At 52.0% G+C, this 19,439-nt stretch overlaps 2 protein-coding genes across 5 annotated transcripts in view; both read left to right on the forward strand.

Moving 5' to 3' along the window:
* The first annotated feature begins 10,607 nt into the window (after positions 1–10,607).
* On the forward strand, positions 10,608–17,629 carry LOC122371277 (glutamyl-tRNA(Gln) amidotransferase subunit B, mitochondrial-like). Its single transcript, XM_043347462.1, is given in 11 exon segments — positions 10,608–11,652; positions 12,232–12,400; positions 12,744–12,857; positions 13,186–13,241; positions 13,243–13,344; positions 14,053–14,201; positions 15,169–15,407; positions 16,145–16,327; positions 16,548–16,690; positions 16,873–17,086; positions 17,393–17,629. Coding segments are annotated over 11 exon segments (1,569 nt in total). The 5' UTR covers positions 10,608–11,602; the 3' UTR covers positions 17,543–17,629.
* Positions 17,630–18,198: 569 nt separating this feature from the next.
* The window catches only part of LOC122371403 (cyclin-dependent kinase 17-like), a 54,478-nt gene continuing 53,237 nt past the window's right edge, over positions 18,199–19,439 (forward strand). Inside the window, exon 1 of one of the 4 annotated variants that reach the window (XM_043347715.1) lies at positions 18,199–18,436. The gene's annotated coding sequence lies outside the window, so the exon portion shown is untranslated. Of the gene's footprint in view, positions 18,437–18,636; positions 18,828–19,439 lie in introns of those variants that run through there. The other 3 variants (XM_043347706.1, XM_043347721.1, XM_043347730.1) reach the window with 3 other exon arrangements.

The following is a 19,439-nucleotide window of genomic DNA, read 5'->3' on the forward strand; positions in this document are numbered from 1 at the left end:
GTTTGTAGGTTTTTTCGCTATATATGTTGTCGACTTGTTGTCGTGAGGATCTGTATCATATTTCCCCACTTTTCTTCAAACAAATTTTGTTTGTTATTTTTTGTAGCAATGCTACGCTCTACCTCCATTTCCCATTTTATTTTATTCTTTAAGTGTGTTATACTGGGTTGTATTTCTTTGAGCCGTGCCTCATATATCACCATTTTTGCTAAAAGTATGACATGTGCTTCGTTTGTGTTTAAGTTGGTAAGGAAGAACCATTTTTTAATATCGAGTCTGAGGTCTATGTGGTATACTTGCAAGATATCACTTTTAATGGAATTAATGAAAGTTTGAACAATAGGACAAAACCAGTATACATGAACTAGTGTTTCTGTTGTTTGTGCGCAGAAGGTGCAACTATCGTCATTTTTTATGTTAACCATTTTTAGATATCTGTTTGTTGCCAGTATACGGTTAATCATCTTGTACTGAAATATTCTAGTCCGAGGTGAAAGCGTGATTCTTATGGCTTCTGAGAAACTGTTATCTTCAAATACATCTGTATCGCGGATCCATTTCTGTTTGAGACGAGCATTAACTAGAGCATTTTTCTTTGATTTTGACTCTACGTAAGTTCTGTATGCTAGTCTTGCAAAGCTGGGATGGTTTAGGACTAAATTTACCCTTAACGGTATAACCGGTTCTGATTTTTTAGTGATTGACACGGATTTCACTTCACGCGGTAAACTTCTTATGATGCTGGCATAACACAAAAATGTCATTTTTATATTATATGCTTTTTCTAGACTTTCTTTTGTGTGGATTTGTCCTGAAGTTTCGCTTATAAGGTCGTTCAGAAAGCGCAATCCTTTCTTTTGCCACTCACGTATTACGGAAAGGTTAAACTTTGTGTAGTCTGAAAACCACACACTCTCGGTAAGCATCTGCTCTACCTCTGGTATATATAAACGGCTGAATAAAGCAAACGCTTCCAGAACATCTTTCCAAAAAGGGTTTCTTACTTTATTACAAAGCTTTTGCAATTTTTTACTTCCATTACAAAGGATATCATGCATATTTGGCAGTTCAATTGCGGCAATTTTTGTCCAGTCTGCCTCCGAGAGCATGCATCTTTTCAGCCAAGTTAATTTCATGCTGTTTAAAAATTATTGGATATCAATCATACGCAGTCCGCCTTGTGTGTAATCTTGACACACTTTAGAGCGTTTAATGGGTTCTCGTTTACTCGACCACAGAAATGAATGTAATAAGTACTCCAGTGATTTGATTTCTTGTTTCGGGGGGTTTGGCAGGGCACTGAACAAGTGAACCAGCTTAGATATGAGTAAAGATTTGATGACGGTTATTCTTCCCATTACAGTGAGGTTCCTTCGGCGCCATTGTTGAATATCTTTTTTCACCTGCAATATTTTTGGTTCGAGGTTATTTTGCGTTATATTAACGTTATTTTTTGTGAAACGAATACCTAGTATTTTTATGTCTCTTACCCATTTTACTCCATAGTCATGATTATTGTGTTCGTGATTTGGCATTCCTAATTCAAGGCATGACGTTTTTTCAATGTTCAGCTTTAGTCCGGATGCTTCGGAGAATGCTGTTAATTCTTTTACTGCGCCTCGAAGGCATTCTGGTGTGTTTTTTATAAAGAGCACTGTGTCGTCTGCATATTGTGATATACGTATTTCTCGGTGGATTGACGTATTGATTCCCGCCATTACTTTGGATTGTTTAATCTGTTGCGCTAGCGTATTCACGGCAAGGTTGAACAAGTAACCCGACGCTGGGTCCCCTTGTCTTATGCCGCAATTTAGGTGTATCTTGTCTCCTAGAAAGCCATTGAGTATTATCCGCGAGAAGTTATTTTTGTCGAAGTATAGCATGTTGATAAGATTGCGCAGAACTGGTCCAAAGTTATATTGTTTTAACACTTTTGACATAAAATTCCAAGATAGCGAATCAAAAGCTGCTTCAAAGTCGGCCGACATTATGATACCCGATCCGTTATTTGCTGATAAATCATGTATAACGTCGAATACTAATCGAGTATTTTCTCCTATATATCTTCCTTTAATATATGCTGTTTGGCAAGAGTCTACAAGTTTTTCGATTACGCACTTCAGTCTGGTGGAAATAGCTGCTGATATGATTTTAAAGTCAATATTCAGTAGAGTTATGGGGCGCCAACCTTTAACATTTTCAGGAGACTTTCCAGCTTTTGGTATCATTGTGATAATACCTTCTCTGTGAGAAGGAATGATTTTATTTTGTTGAATTGAAAAGATAAAAGCTCTATATAGGAATGGACCGATTCTGTTCCAAAAATGTTTGAAAAAGCATGCCGTATAGCCGTTAGAGCCCGGCGATTTACCTTTTTTCATTTGGTTTAAGGCCTCGGTGAGTTCTTGGAAAGACAAGGGTCTATCGAGCTCGTTCTGCTCGTTTGCGTTTAGCGTTACTTGAATGTTCTTGGCAATGTATTCGTCAAAGTTAGGTGGAAGGCAATGCGTTTTATTGTATTTTTTCGATAAATCGTCTGTAAATGTTTGAAGTATTGACGAAGTCCGTGTTAAGTTTTGCTCCCCAACTTTGAGCATCACTACATTTTTTTTCATTGCATTTCGTTTTTCCAATCCCAGAAAGTATTTAGTTGACTTTTCGCCTTGTTCATGCCATTTTGTCCGAGACCGGACTATAAGTCCTTCGATTTGTGGCCTTCTTATGTCCTCTAACTTTTGTTGATACGCTCTCAGTATGGAGGCGGTTTCTTCGGATCTCGTTTGTGAAAACGTAAGGTGTGCATTTGCTATGTCTGTAATGAGTTCTTTTTCTTTTTCTTTGCGTTTTCTTGCCTTTATTTTTGAGTATCTGACAGTTTCTCCTCGAATCAACATTAACAGTGTTTCATAAAATAAGTCATCATTAACCTGGAATTGAATTTCTTTGTAATTCAACGGGTCTGACAGAAACTCGGTTGAATATATAGGCACAGCGTAATCATGTACTACTCTGTTGATGTGTTCATTAATTACATTAACGTATTCCTCGTCGTTTAAAAGAGACTCGTTGAATTTCCAGAGGCCTGGGCCACGTGTTTCCGCTGTCTGTAAGCAAATCGATATCATGTTATGGTCAGTCCGATAACCGGGAATTATCTGTGGACCATAGCAAAGGCTTAACAAATGGTTACTAACGAAAATCATGTCTAGTCTGGCTCCTTTGTTAAACAAAGGGGTGTGCCATGTGAATTGTTGCTCGCTTGGGTTGTGGTGACGCCAAACATCTGTTAAATTGTGTTCATTGCACATAGATATAAATTTTTGCTTCGCTCGGACATTATTTTCATTTATGTAGCCATAGCAATCGGACTGAGCATCTATGACAAAATTAAAATCACCGCCGATCACAGTGTGCTCACAATCTACGCGTTCTAAAATTGTCTCTATTTCTTCGTAGAATTGTGGTTGGTCGCGATTTGGACCATATATGCTGCCAATGAGATAAGTGTCTGTGCCAATATTGCAGTGTAACATTTTATAGTTTCCATAAGTATCGGTGTATTCTTCGATCACGTCATGCTGGATGTTTTTACTAATTAATATGGATGTACCCCTACTATTACTGGTATACCACGAATGATATGACTCTCCTTTCCATAGCAGGTTAAAAGAAGCTGTCTTTTCTTTTGTTAGATGCGTGTCTTGAAGCAGAATAATGTCGCAGTTCATACTATTTAAGTAGTTCATGACATCTCTGCGTTTAATCTGACTGCCTAAGCCTCTTGTATTAACCGAAACTATCTTAAGTTTACCTATCCTGTTTTGTGTGGTGATTTGTATCGCTAATTGTGGACATGGAGGTTTGCAATCGTACTTGCCTTGTGTAACTAGTGATTCCTCGTGGGGATAGTGTTGGGCGTTTGCCTCCTGGTGAAATACTGGCTAAGTGATGTGATGGACGCGCATGTGTGCGTGTGTGTGTCAATCGGTGCTCGGTTGTGGCGGGAAAGAGAGTGAAAGGGTTGCTGTCGCTCACCGACGGTCTTTCAGGAGGAGCAGTAGAGATGCCGCAGGCGCGGCCAGCATGAAGCGAGCCGGGCGGCAGCCGCACCCCGGTGTGAGGGCGAGTTACTTGTTCTGCACGTCTAGACGCGGGCGCCGCCACCACCACCGCCGCCGCCGCCGACGCCGACGCCGCCGCCGCCGCCGCCGCCACCGCCACCACCGCCGCCCCGTGGGGGGCACCACGGCCGAGCCGGATCGCGGACAATAATCTGTGGAACAGTGCTGCGGCTGAGCAAGAATCTCTTGCGATAGGTTCTGCATGAACTAACAAAAGCACGCGTTCGTTCCGGTGACACATCGTACGACGCACACTTGCATTAAACGAGATGCGCAACAAAGTATTAAGCATTATATAGCAAAGGTCCGAAAGAAAAACAACAGAAAACTTATCAAGAAACAAAACTAACACGTTGAAGCCTGTGGCAGCCATCAACCAAACATACTGTCAGTAAAGCAAGCATTTTTGGCTATAAACGGAGAGTTGCTAACTGAAATACTGAACTTTGCAGAATTTCTATCATAAAGCGGCTCTAAAGTCAATGGACTCTGATTTCGTATCCATTGGCTGTCTTTTGATTCTGCCATTAAGTTACAAAAAAAAAAACGCACATGAATAAAACTGAAAAAAAACACTGACGGAAAAGGCATGACGACAGCAAACTAGCCAGTGGCAGACAAAGATAAAAAATATTATATTTGCTGGATGGTCAGCTGACTGCAAATGTTGACTGAAAACAGCGCACGTGTACGTTGACCGTTTCGAACAGTGACATGTCTCGATGAGGCATTGCTGCCACTTGTACTCAGCTTATCGTGCAGATGAACAGCGATACCTCGTGGAAGTACCGCCGTTTCAGGAGTCCGTCTCAAAGTCGCGGTGTCGGCGGTCCGCGATGGCTGTCAACCACCGAAACCACCGCAACACAACCGCTTCTGGGGCGCTCGGGCACTTGCCGATCTTCAGCGATCGAGCACACCGAAACCGAGCTCGCGTACGGACTGGAGCGAGTCAACTCTCTTGCCCGTCCCGAACTGCTTGTCTTTGAAAAACACGTGTCCGCCACGCGAGTACACTGTGTATACTTTGTTCTCGCGCTTGGCGGCGAGGAGGGAACGGAATATCTGGCTTCGTAGCTTTGTCAACGACTCGTTGACAAACAGTTCCTTGCCGCGCAGCTCTAGGCGGCGGGAGAACACCTGATCGCGGACGCTGTTTTGTCCAGAGCTCACGAAGCGGACAATCACGCGATTGTTCGGGCCCGGCAGTCGATGCGCTCGGTCGATGTCATTTATCGACATGTTCAGTCCCGGCATCGAGCGGTTCAGGGTGTTGATGACGAGGGCGTTGACGTCTTCACGCTCATCCCGCTCGCCGCCCCTCGTGCCATGCGTACCACGCCGATCGCCACCAGCCGCCGCAGCTGACGCTCCCGGCGCCGCCCCGGCTGGACGGCCGGCCGGCTGTGACGTCAGCGCAGCTTGACCTTGACCGGCGCCCGCCAGCGGAGGCCCGCCGACCGCCCCGGGCGCCGCCTGGGCCAGCAGGGGCGGCTCCGGGCGCGGGGCATGGCGGGGCGCCATGGACGAGCCTGAGAGGACGAGACATGATAATCGCGAATTAATCTCGGCCTCTTCTACGCGTGTCTGTAGCGCCGAAACTTCTGCTCTGGATCTCTTGAGCTCGTCGCTCAGCTCCGTGATCACGCTGTCCCGCTCCTCGACATGCGTCTCCAGGTCCTTGACGCGGTCCTGCAGTCTGCTTATTTCCGTCGAGAGCGACTCGCGGAACTCGTGTAGTTCCTGCGACAGCGACGACATGATCCGGTTCTCGAGTCCTTCGATTGCGGTTTCCAGGTACTCCTTGAAGCCTCGGTTGCCCGGCGCAGCTGGACTGCGACTGGTGTCGCCGCTAGATTGTCTGGCGCCACGTTTGCCTGCCGGCGCCGGGTCACCTGACTCAGATCGGCCACGTTTCTGTCCTTCACTGTGCGAGTCACTGTAATTTCGCACTAACTCACTGACTGAGTGTCGCTCACTGTGCTTGGCGTCTGTGTCCCTGGCACCTGCGTTCTCCATGCCGGCAGATAAGGCACGAAAACACACCACTCTAAGTCACGAGCGTCTCACTGCGACTCAAAATCTTAGCCACAGGCTTCACCGTTCAGAAAAAAATCACACAGCCATCACTGCTGGGCTGTTCGAACAAAAGTCGTCGGCACCACTGTCCGGCTCAGGCCGCTCGGTGCGCTCCCGACCAGTCTCAGTGTCGGGGGCGGAGCCACGGGCGCGCACGTCCGACCTGGCTCGCGGTCACCGGCCGACTGGGAATGCTTAAACCGGTCCATGCTGTGCAATGGGCGCTCCAATGGGGTGCAACAACAGCCAAGGTGTCGGAGAAGTAAGGAGGTCCCCTTTTTATGCAAAAGAGAGCATACCGTGTCTCTAATGCCCAGTTGACCAGTTGATCAATCAATTAAGTGGGTGAGGAGAGCTGGGCGGGAACATCGGTGAGTGCCCAATCCGATCGCACCGGAGTACAGCTCCAGGGAAAGGAGGCGGAGACTCCTTTCCAGCTCAGCGATCCGCCGGCACACGGCCGCCTCCTTGGCATCGACTCGGGCCTCCAGCTCTACGATGCGCGCTTGGAGGAGGACGATTTCCGCCCCCGCCCGACGCTCTGCGGCCCTCACGGCGGCCTCCGCATCGGCAGCATCGAGGCAAGCCGCTAAGGCCTGGCCCTTGGCCTCTCGAGTCCGCCGCCGCTCCGTTTTGATGGCCGTCTCGGCCGATAGGTGACGGGCGCCTAATCCGTCGGCTCGGTCGGCGAGGCGCGTCCGAGCGGTTTCGGGCAGGTCACGAAAGGGCGGGGGTAGCAGGTGGCGGCCCGCAGCACCTCCATTGAGGCCGGCCCATCCTGTTTTGAGGCCCAGTGGGCGTATTCCGCGCCGTGATCCCGAAGGACCGTTGCGGTATATTCACGATCCTGTAGACAGACAGACCGGGGTATGGGAGATCAGAATACAACACTAGATTTGAATCGAATACGGGATTAGAAAGGGACGCCAAATAAGAAGTGGTACGTAAAAAATCAAATTAAATGAATTACTCGAACACAACATGTGCGTGAATAAAGTGAGGCAGGAGGGAAGAGGCAGTAAAACAGCGCTGACCATGACTCACCTCGACAAAAATTCGTCGCCCGAGTGCCGGTCGGGATGCACCCGGGCCTGCAGACGTCGGACCCGCCGGGCCAGATTGGCCCGAAATTCCGGGCTCGCGTTCACTGTGCCTATATCGATACCGAGCACCAATTCCGGCAGCCACCGTAGCCGGTCCTGCTCGTCGCAGAGGACGGCAAGGTCCAGCACAGGCGGGGCGGCGGGAGCTTCTCCGGTAGGGACTGAGTCAGCCATCGTAGGATGGAATGGTACAAATGATGTGGCCGATCCGAGCGATTCTTATAATTCATCCGTTCCAGAGAGAGATTCTCACTCGGACGAAACCATTGGTAGACGTGACCGAGCGGGCCCAGTATTGGTCCCGGGAGGGCGGCGCAGCCGGCCATTGGGGGCGCCCGGCCAAGGCGCCCACCAATAGGGGCGAGCGGGTTCCGGGTGCCGCCCCAGGGCACCCTCTGAATAATCACCCGGGCGGGTAAAAAAACGACGTAGCAGCCACGTTAAGTTGTGTAAGAGAACTAAGATTTTTTGTGTGCGTGAAGGACGCGTGTCGTCCCTGTAAGTTAGCCGACGAAGGCTACCCTACCTATTTAGATCGCCGGGTTGGCCCGAAAACCCTGAACTATGGCTGGTGCAAGATGCGGTCATTAGTATCACGGGTGGACCTTAGTAACCCAGCCTGGTTTTCAAATTTTAGATGCGCTACCGCGGAAAACCCGGGCTACTGAGTGCCCTGCGAGCTCTAGCTCCGGAACCGCGAACCGGAGTATGTTTTAAGATGCTGACTGACCACTTGCAGCAGAAGGTAGGTCCACACGTGAGTGGCAGTAAGACAAGGGCTGCGTACGTTGTTACAAAGGTTTACCGGCCCTTGCTGTAAGTCCATGGTTCGCTTAACGACCTGCGTGACGAGCTAGCCCACCTGGGAACGAATGGCCGGTTAGCCCCGGAACGGTGAAACCCCGTTACAGTATCGTTATGCCAAGTCGTTTAACGCAAGGCACACCACGTGGACTAGCCTAGTGACTTAGTGTTTTCACTCAGTGCCATACCACCAGTGTAGAATGGTGAAGCCATTCTACCGCCTCATTACTACCATGTCCAGATATGCGGCGCTGGCACGCGATCGCCCCGCAGCCAAATGTCCTTGCAGAGCTTTTTCTCATCCACTTCTTTCCACAGTTCTCGTGATCCGCTCTCCAATGTGTTCACGTATGATCCACTGAACAAAGTAGCTGAAGTAATACGCATGACTCAGTGTTCTTCACCATTTTTGTTTTCATCATCCATCATTGCACAGGACTTGATTTCGCATTCTGATCCGTCTAGTCGTCGGTTTACATTACAATCGTGGTGTTTTCGGGAGTTGTTTTGTAATGATGGGTTGCGTCATGTCGTTTTCTGTGAGCGTTTCATTTGTATGTCGTTTGACAAACCTTTCGAGAGTCTTAATCTTAGTTTCATGGTGTTTTCATGCGTTTTTCTGTTGTTTTTGCGCACTGTGACATTCCGGTGGGCTTCTGTGCTGTTAATTTCATTTTTTTCATCTCTGTTTCACTCCATGTTTTTGAAGCCGTTCTAGACTGCTGCCTTTCACTGACGCCCACACCCACTGCAAATGCTCGAAATGTCCGAACCACTGCTTGCGACATCACGGTTCTTTGTCCCACTGTTGCTGCTCACTGATCAGTACCTATTCACCTTTTTTAGCTTATTGGAGGCCCAACAATAAATATATATGCATTTCCGAGGGGGAAGTTAACCTGCCAACTCGAGTTTACATACCTTGCGGGTAGAGTCCATTTTCAGAACCTCGCCGAACACGCTGGTGATTGCGGCCAGGTACTCCTGCCTGGTGTGCGCGTCGTGCAGGTAGGCGCGCGTCAGCCAGCACCACCGGCGGCAGCGGTGCCTTGGGCAACGCCTCCTTGAAGGTGTTTTCCAGGCTGTCCTGATGGCCTCCAAGTGGACCACATTGCTGAGTATGTATTGGAAATCTGGCACGTTGATTCCCATCCGTGGCAGGAAGCCAGCGATGGTGCGATATACTTGTGTCTTGCTGTTGTTTTAGCATAACTGATGAATTGATCATGACATTCCGGCGTGCTGGAGGCAGCACTGGAGGCGGAATGGCGTAACGGGACGGGAGTCGCTCGTGGCGTCCATCCGAGTATTAGGAAACGAACAAATATAAGTGATGTAATGTATCAACCAACAACAGGCTAGGCTGCTCCCAGGAAGTTACTCATCTCGCCGTGCGCCTTATCTCTGACAAGTATCGACCAAGTCAAGTATCGTGGTTGTCGTACTCTGCAACAAAGGTCCGCCAGCGGCGAGGGGCTATAGATCAGCAGGTAGTCAAGGATGACTCAGTGTTCTTTACCACTTTATTTTCGCTGTCTTCGTCCATATATATTTATTTTGTGATGGAAACAATTAGACGCGCTGATCGCAGTTCGGAAGAGGCTGCTGTTTGCGAGGTTGCCTGCAGCGCGAGGTTGTCCATGTGAGTCCGTGGGCCCCGGCTTTGCGGCGGCTGTGACTCTGGCCAGTAAGGGGAGTAGCGCCCCCTCGGCCCCAGCTTGACGCGCGTGTGACTTGGATTTGCCTTGCCTGCCGGATGGATTGTCTGCAGGATTGGCCCCGCAGGGGGTTGGCAGCTGTGGCCTGGGTCGCTATTGGGCTGGGTTCCTTGGGCCCTTGCCTCGCGGCGACCCTGGCCCCGGCCAGCAAGGTGAGTAGCGCCTCCTCGGCCCCAGCTTGACCCTTGCTTGCCTACGACTTGCTCTGATCACTGGATGGACAGATGGTTCGGCCCGAATTCTCTTGGTTTCCGTGGTTTGTTTCTGCTGCGCGGTCTTTGTTTGCTCTTGCTTTGTTTCCTTACCGGATGTCCGTGTTTTGTTCGATCGCTGATTTTCTCATTCCTTTTTCACCCCCCCCCCCTCTTTCGTTGTTGTTGCACCCGCAGGAACACAGCCGAGTTGGGCTAGTGTAAGGGGAGTGGCGTCCCCTCGGGTACCAGCCGGTTTTACTAGGCTAGGCGAGCCGACCCGTACCCCAGGGCAACGGGATGCTGGAGGTTGAGCCCTCCGTCGTGCGGAGCCAGTCGCGGTGGCTGGGCAACACGCCTCTTTGGCCCTGAGTTCTGTAAGGGCGGGACACTCAGTGGGGCGCCGCACTTGAGGAGCCATTCCCAGTCGTGATGCCGCCGGGGGTAGTGTCGGAGAGGTGTCGCCGGCGGCGTTCGGGCACTTGTGCTCGTCCTCCGTCGGTGGGACTGATCTGTCGCTGCCCCTGGCGGTGACTCGGCGAGGCGTCAAGGGAGGAGGCGGTATCCGACCGCGGGGGGTGGTGAGTCCCTCTCTCTCTCTCTCCCTCGGAAGGTGCCGCCAAGTCCCGTACAGTCAGCTCGGCCGTCCCAGGCCTTGAAGCGGCGCCGTTGCGGAGCGTCGGCGGACGAGCTGGCGGAGACCAACAGACTTGCATGGATACCTTGACCAACTTCCCCCTCTCTCACCAATCACTCGGCTTCGGTCGATTCTCGCCCGCCGGCCTCGACCGACGGGCGAACGTTGCACGATCCAAAACCGAAAAATCCCAGGATCCTCATCTTCCGGAGCGCAGACCGGGAGCTGAGCTCCTTGTCGCCCTTCCAGCGGAAGGACGGCTGTGACCGGCTCGGCAGTATCGTCCGCTGCGACCGCATGTGGGACGGAGCACTTGAGGTGGAGTTCCGGAAGAGCGAAGAGGCAACGAAGGCCTTAGCCGCCACTCGATTTGTGTACTCCGAAGGACGTGCCTCCGGTCGGAAGCTCGTCTCTTTGCCGTTGGCGGTGGAGCCACACCGCTCCAAGAACTCCTCTCGAGGAGTCATCAACTGCTATGACCTGCGGAACGTGAGTGACGAGGACATAGCGGACGGGCTCTCGGAGTACGGCGTGACAGCCGCCCGCCGCATCCTCACGCGAAGAGGCACGGCCCCGACAAATAACATCATTCTCACATTTGACACCACCGACATTTCCCGAACGAGGTCCGTGTGGGGTACATGAAGGTCTGCGTGCTCCCATACGTCCCGGCGCCCATGCGCTGTTATCGGTGCCAGAGGTTCGGCAGACTTGGGGCCCTGCTCCGGGGACGGTCCCGGCAGGCCACGGTATGAGGGGCCTGTACGGCCGCATTGTTAGCGGTGTGCCCATACTCTGGGGTCGCCACCATCACTGTGCTCGGGATGGGATGGATCAACCGTGGTATGTGTGTGTAATGTGTAGGTATGCCGTCCCGTCAGTGCAGTCGGCCCGTTTGCCGGCAGGACCGCCACTCCAGTGACGTCATCCTCTGTCCAGTGACGTCACCATGTGGCTCGGCTGGCGGCGGCTGTTGGTGAGCGCCGGGCGCGGCTTCAGGTGAGACGACAGGGTTGTGGAGCTGCTTGGTACGGACTACGCAATGCATGCATCACATGTGGGAGGTACAGATTCCAATCTCTTTACTTTCCGGCTCATGGGCGTAGGAACTTCTTGAAAAGTGTGTGTGTGGGGGGGGGGGGGGGGCAGCGAAACTTCAATGCCACTGTGTGGGAACCGCAATACCACTATGAAGGAATTCTTTGCAGTTATTAGGCTAAACTTTTCCGTCATTTTCGCCGACGAAGCTTACTTTCATGCACAGTCATAGGTGGAACTTTGTGCCGAGCTGGGAGGGCCCGAGCTCTCCAAATTCGACGCCGGCTTGGCTTTGGAGCCGCAACAGACCGCGGAGGTCAAGGTCACCGCTAGGGCGGCGGCGGATTTGTTGCGCCTGGGCCCTCCCAGCTCCGCACAAAGTTCCACCCGTGAACACAGTGCTACCAGTGTTGAGCTCCACACTGATCTGAACCTCACGCTCGTACTCGGCGCGCCCCAAAGCCCCAATAAAAAAAAATAAAAAATCCCCACGAGGCCACGCTCGCTTGCTGACTGCTGACCACTCAGCCCGCTCCCTAGCACGGCGCCGCTGGCCCGCGAGGCCGCCTGGGAGCCGGTCATCGGACTGGAGGTGCACGCTCAGGTGTCGGCGCGCACCAAACTGTTCTCGTCGGCCGGCTGCGAGTTCGCGGCGCCCGTCAACTCGCGCGTTCAGCTGTTGGACGCCGCCTTCCCGGGCACGCTGCCGGTGAGAGTCGATAGGGGAGGCGGGAGGATAGAGACTGGGTGCGGTTTGGTGTTAGTTGGGACAGGTTCAAGGTGCTGGTTAGGAGTAATGTTCTGCCGACTTCATTGTGCCTTTGCCTATGACCTGTGGCCAATAAACTTGTGATACTTAATCGACCCGCCCTTCAGCCCCAACAAACAAACAACAGACAATGTGTCTATCGACTTTTATAGCATTTGACCCGTAAACCCATTTCTGTAGTCGATGGCTCTGTGTTCGGGGAGTCTTATCTCTGATCCGTTTCATCTAACTGTTTCCCTCTGACCTCTGACCTCTGACCTCTGAACTGTGTGACCTGTGCCAGGTGCTGAACGAGCGCTGTGTGGAGGCGGGCATCCTGACGGCGCTGGCGCTCGGTATGCGCGTCAATACCGTCTCCACCTTCGACAGGAAACACTACTTCTACGCTGATATGCCGGTACGTGCCGCGATGGGCCCCGGCAGTGGAACAGGATGTCTGGGCCGGTCGCACTGTTGTGTCAAACGTGTTGTGTTGTGCTGCCGGTTGGAGTTGTGTCTGCTGTGAAAGTTGTTTTAGTTGAACTAAACGAAGGAAATGTGCAATGGATAAATAGTATTGCAATAACAACTCCATATCAAAAGGACTGACAGCGAGGCTTTCGGCAGACATCATTGTCTAATCTTTTTTAATCATTTAACGGTGTTTAATCATTCATCTTTATTTCACTGGCGTTTTCCTGTATTTATGACCTCAATATGCGCGGCTCGGTGTTGTGTGTTGCCAGGCCGGTTACCAGATCACCCAGCAGCGTCTGCCGCTGGCCGAGGGTGGCGAGCTGTCCGTTCCCGCTGGCCGGGACCGGTAGGCCCCTGTCGGTCCGCCTAGCGCGTCTGCAACTGGAGCAAGACAGCGGCAAGAGCCTGCACGACCTCGACAACAACAGGTCAGTGGCAGGGGCGGATCCGTCAGACCGTGCCCCGTGTCAACTGTTCGTCTCACTACACGGCTGTGGCTAATTATCGATATTTTTAACTACCGATTATATTTTTAGCACCTGACATGGCTCAATGTTACACGTTCGTCTGTTGTAGTGAGTGAGTGAGCAACAGGGATGCCGGCTGGTCGGCGGCCGATGGGACGCTGCCGCCCCGGCCTGACCAGTGTAGCGTCTCCCTGCGGGGTCTGTCCCGGGTCCGGGGGGAGGGGGGGGGGGGGTTGAGCCCCTCGGCCGTCTCGGGTCGGCGGTGCCGTGTCTCGCTGTGGGGGGTCTGTCCCGTTTCCGGCGGGGGTGAGCCCCTCGGCCGTCTGGGGTCGGCGGTGCCGTGTCTCGCTGTGGGGGTCTGTCCGCGGGGCGGCTCCCCCTCTTTGAGGACGCCGGGAACTCGGCTACCTGTGGTGGGATTAATCGCGGGTTTGTGAGCACGCTGTCGTGATTGGCCCCCACCGCATTCCGGCGGAGAGGGGTCAGGCTGGCATGTGGTTTGTTGCGGTGTACAGTGCACGTGAGGTATCATACTGGCAACTACAGCGTCACTTCCCAACCAGCGCTTGCGAGTTAAGCTATCATTTAGCCAGCGACGTTATCATTCCGCTCAGTCTTTGACTGACCTGACTTGCCGCCAGGTCGCTGACTGACCTGACCTGCCGCCAGATCGCTGATTGACCTGAACCGGGCCGGCTGCGGCCTCATGGAGTTGGTGTTCGAACCGGACCTGCGCAGCGGAGAGGAGGCGGCCGCGCTCGTCAAGGAGCTCATCCTGATCCTGCGCCGCATCGGCACCTGCTCCTGCAAAATGGAGGGTCAGTCAGCTGGGCGGCCGCTGGGCGCTGTCGGCGCTGTAGTCTTTTTGCGGGGGGGGGGGGGGCGGCTAACTACAGTAGGATGTGCTTGTACGCATGAAAATATTAGTTATCGAGTGTGATGCTTATTTATGACTTTATCTTGTCTTCCTCTTCGTGCCTCTGCTTTTTGTGGTGAGAACCTAGTGCATTTATTTCTTCCTCTTGATGTGTCAGCAGATTTCCAATTGTAAGTTTCTTTTCCTACGTGTACAGACAACCCAACACCGCAGGAAGAAAACGATCAGGCATTGCTCGTGCGAATTGTGAAGGTCACTAATAAATCGTATTCAATCGGTACGATTCGTAACCAATAGGACCAAAAGTGTTCTGTAATATATTATTTATTGATTTTAAGTTGCAGAGTACAGTGTACACAAAAAAAATTTGTTAACGTGCGACGCCGTTACCCTCCTCCTCTCGTCGCCAACCTCCGAGCCGGCCCGGCGCGTCGGTGCCGGTCATCGACAGAGGTCATCCGCACACGTGGGCCGCAGGTGACCACGTGGGCCCCGGTCGACCACGTGGGCCGGAGCCAGCCGCGCGCTGCCGTCTCCTTCGCGGCACAGTGCGAACAGGCGGGCTAGGTGGTGACTGTCTGTTTCGGGTGCTCCCCCCCCTTCCCCCCGCTCAGACGGACGTCCCGCCGGGCTGGCGCCGTAATTTAATCCCGCCAGCTCCTGGAACAGCAGTTCAGTCGCGCCGCCAATCGTTTAACCAGTCGGGCACAGGGTACTGCGTTCAGCACACTCAATCTTCCCCAGATGGCGCGCTGTCAATGGGACGGTCTAACTGACCCTCCCCCCCCCCCCTCCCTAGCTTCCCCAGTGGTGCGGTGCGGGTGCGAACGGTAGCCCCCCTCTCCCTTCTTCCCAGATCGGGTGTGACTGACTATCTTACTGTAACCCCCCCCCCCCTCCTTCCCCAGAGGGTGCTCTCCGCGTGGATGCCAATGTGTCGGTCCGGCCGGCCGGCTCGCATCAGCTCGGCGTCCGCAGCGAGGTGAAAAATATCGGCAGCGTGCGCGGCGTGGCGCGCGCCGTTCAGTACGAGATCGGTCGACAGGTGGCTCTGCTGGAGAGCGGCGGCCGGGTGGTGAACGAGACCCGCAGCTACGACCCGGAGACGGCCGAGACGGTGGCCATGAGGGACAAGGAGGTCGTACAGGTGCGTTATAGAGGTGTAGGGAAGGGAGCGGTGCCCAGCGCGAAGTGCTGACTAGGGTACTAGTGTAACCTCCACGGTGTTCAGAGGCCTATGGCTGGAGCTAGGTAAATGTGTAAATAAAGTGTCATAATGTGTTATCCTACACTCCGATAACATGTGATTGTCATGCTGTACAACTGCGATACTGAGAAACTGCCATAATGTGTAACTGTCATACAGTTATGTCATGTCATCATATGACGCGGCGTAACAACAGTACTTTTATGCTGCTTGACAGCTTTTATAATGTTGTTGCAATGTTCGGTTCGATTTCGAATTCACGTTTGCTAGTTGGGTTTCGATACTCCCGGTTGTCGGCTACAGCTGTATTCACTCGTGCCAGGGAGGGGAGGGGCCCTGGTCCTCTCGCTGGTCGGGTCGGGTCGGGTCCTCTCCTTAGCGACAGTCGAGTGACAAGTAGTTATATGGCCTCGGGTGACAACTAAACGGGGACCGGACGCAGGGACGCACGGCCAGGGCCACACATGGACACCACGTGGTCTGGAGCGCCGCGCCCCGCGGACGGAAACGGACGGAGAGACGGCTAAACCAACAACACCGACACTAAAACACCCTTCAGGCAGCGAATCGGAAAAAGAAACAGATGAAAATCGGGAACTCACAACATATTAAAAGAAAATCGAAGTCGTGACAATTGTACGCAACACATTTGTAACACCTGCTCGACTCCGTTCCAGGACTACCGGTTCCTTCCGGAGCCTAACCTGCCGCCTCTGCGCCTCTCGTGCTCGGCCCGCCCCCTGGCCGGTGTACCGGACGTGGACAGACTGCGGGAGACCCTGCCCGAGCTGCCGGCAGCCACACGGAGCAGACTGGAGACACAGTACCGGCTCACAGCGGATAGCGTGCAGGCAGTGACGGTGAGCGGGCCTGGGAGGACGGTTTGTTGGGTTGGTGTTCTGTTGAGTGTTGTGGGAATGCTGCGATATTTGTCGGACTAAGGATGTTTCTTAGCGAAAGGTGATTAGTCATTGGAGTCACGGTATTAATAGCAAGTCAGTGGCGTCATTTTTGGTCCTACCAGTCCGCCGGTACCGTTACCCCACAGGTGACCACCCCTTTACCCTTTCTCTCGGTCAGACGGAGGAGGGTCTGATGGAGTATTTCGAGGCGATCGTATCCGGAGTGTCGGGCACACAGCGGGACGCCGAGGCGGTGGCCGTCCTCCTCAGGATGGACGTCAAGGCTCTGCTCAACGAGCGAAACAGCACGTTCGCAGACTGGTCAGTGGCGGTGGTTGTGGGTGGATGAGTCGCGAAGGATGCGGTTGTTATCTGAGGAGTGGACGACTAAAGCCATTTAAGGGCTGAATTTGTGAACTGCAGTCATTTTTAGGACTTTACGATTCAACTTACATAAAACTGGCGATATGGTGCTGATGGTCTTTGATTGTGCTCATTTCCAGTCCTCTGAGCCCGTCATCGGTCGGCGAGATTTTCGACCTGCGTCAGCGGGACGCCATCAGCTCGTCCGTGCTGCCGCTGCTGCTGGAGGCCGCCTACGACGCGCCGATGGTGGCGCCATCTATACTGGTGGCCGAGCGCGGCTGGTCGCAGATTAGCGACCAGGTGGCGCTGGTGGCGGCCTGCGACACCGTCCTCCGTAACGCAGCGGACAAGGTGAGAAAAGTTTTGCTCGTCGCCTTCCCACGTCTGTTCTAGTCAAAAGGAGGAAAGGCCTAATGTGTTAAATCTATCAGTTTCTCCGTTTGCCCTGTGAATTTCTGCTTTTGGAATTGATTGCGACGCATTGCTATTTTCAATAAATTGTTTTTAAAAACTCATTCAGAGATTTCTTGATTCAAGTTGATTTTTTTTTCTTTCGCACATTGATCGGTCATTTATGGTTGGGCTCATCACCATTGCAATCTGCATCACTGTTTAATCAAGAATGTTGACAGTTCTTTCTTCTTCTTTCTTTCCTAGGTGGCCAAGTACCGGGCGGCCAGTCCCAAGAAGCAGAAGCAGATTTTCAACCAGCTGGCCAAGGACGTTCGGCTGGCCTGCGATAATAGAGCCAATATGGCCGAAGTGTCGAAAATCCTGCGTGAAAAACTGGAGTCCCGTGATAGCTGATACTGTTTGGGAGTAGGTGATAGTGGAATGTCTTGCTTTGATTGTTGTTGATTTGAGATGTTATGTGTAATAAAGTGACATATTCATGTAAGTTTTTGTGGCGTTGCTTGTGTAGAACAGCATATGAGCACGAATAATGCGCGAGTTACAATGTTAAATGATTGATAGAAGCAAGCTAAATTTGAAGGTAAATCAAAGAACTGCTATTTATTCGGTGTGTTCGGGATCGAACATAATTTCCCGTTAGGAAACCCATCGAGCGACTCGGCTGACAATCTGTTATCCAATCAACGTGTCTGTCATTAACTATCTGGTAAGCTTGTCTGAGCCTCTGTTCATTCCGGATAATGGTGCTATCAAAATCTGTATCGTCCGTAATTCCGGGCAGATAGTGATACCGATGACTGGGTCTCTTATGCACTGTTTCGTAGTTCGTGACACGCTATCGTTCAACATTTCACAAAACGCTTCGATTTCAAGCAAAAACACCGAACCGTTCCTGCGACAGCCGAGGCTGGAGGTGCGATGCCTCGAGACTCGAGTGCAATAAAGATACCACTTTTGCAAAACGGCACAATGCGACCACAACTCGGTCACAGCCCGCGGTCGTAAACTCAATAGCTTTGCCCTCCCACGCCCCTGACCCGGGCCGACCCGAACACCGCCCCGGGCGTAGGGACCTGTGGGCCGCCCGCCCGTCTTCGATCGGCTGTGGATCGGGCAGGTGGCGCCGGCCGGCCTGTCAGCGCCCGTATGTGCAGCCTTATCTTATCTGCCCGGACATGGGTGACTCGCGGAGAAAAACGACCAGTCTGACTGTCTGGGCACATGATCTAGCGGTGAGCGCTGGCTTCGGCTTGGGCGGCACCCGTCCCGTGAGGGAAAATCGCGACGGTGAGTGGCAGGGAGATGTTTGTAGCTGTTTTGCTGCTTTCTGTATTTTTATAGAACATTATAATGCAACAAAGCCGCTGAGTACTGGCGTAACGATCAGTCCGAAGCCGCATCTCGACGAATCTTTGGTCGAAAAGAATCATTTACGAAGCACTTTTCCGTCACTAGAATCCATGAAACGGTCCAGCACTATTTTGTAGGCAGTTTTGGCTGATTTGCGACGCCATGACGCAACGACGCGATTTGAAGGGTGATTTGTTTATCCACCTTTGAATTTCTCTGAGTGTTTTCTGACTTACTTGAATCATTTTGTACTCTACTCGCGTTCGACGTAATTACGCAAGCTTTTTAACCTGCCTCTTACCAGCAGTTTGCAGAAAACTGACCAAAGGTGTGGCTGTTACTTCCTGACGATATCAATATGTTTTTGTGGCAATTAGAATTAAAATGAATGTTTTTCGCATAAATTTCAGTACACAGATACATCATAAGATGCATGACCATTACCTGGCAGCCTCGTTTTGTGTGGCCTTATCGCAAATCTGATTTGCCTTTTGCCGCTGACACTTAAGGTACTATTTATAATTATGATTCTCGGCTCAGAATTCAGATGTGATTCTTGCGTCAGTATCAGTAAGACAGACGTAGCACAAGCAGACTGGTCAACAGTGTGGATCAAGTCCAATACCCTTGATTTACCTATGATTAAGTCAAAGTGTTTGAATGAGAGCCCTCTTACCTGGTTCTCTTACCTGGTTGGGTTCCCATTTGTGTCGGAAAGAAAAGGCAAGGTGGAAGGACCGAAAGGAATTGGAAGGAACCCTGAATGCCAGACGCGCCAGCCCAGTTGTGATATTCTTGACCATTAGTCCTGGGAGTTTTGACTGGTATTGTGCGTCTTCCACAAGCTCGTCAGATGAACACAGTCACATTTCTACACGCTTAGCTACGAGGAAGTAACCTACATACCTATAACTACTTACAAAATCAGCACTGCTCATCC

Source organism: Amphibalanus amphitrite, unplaced genomic scaffold (genome assembly GCF_019059575.1).
Source record: "Amphibalanus amphitrite isolate SeventyFive unplaced genomic scaffold, NRLGWU_Aamphi_draft 000035F_arrow, whole genome shotgun sequence".
Taxonomy (NCBI): Eukaryota; Metazoa; Arthropoda; class Thecostraca; order Balanomorpha; family Balanidae; genus Amphibalanus; species Amphibalanus amphitrite.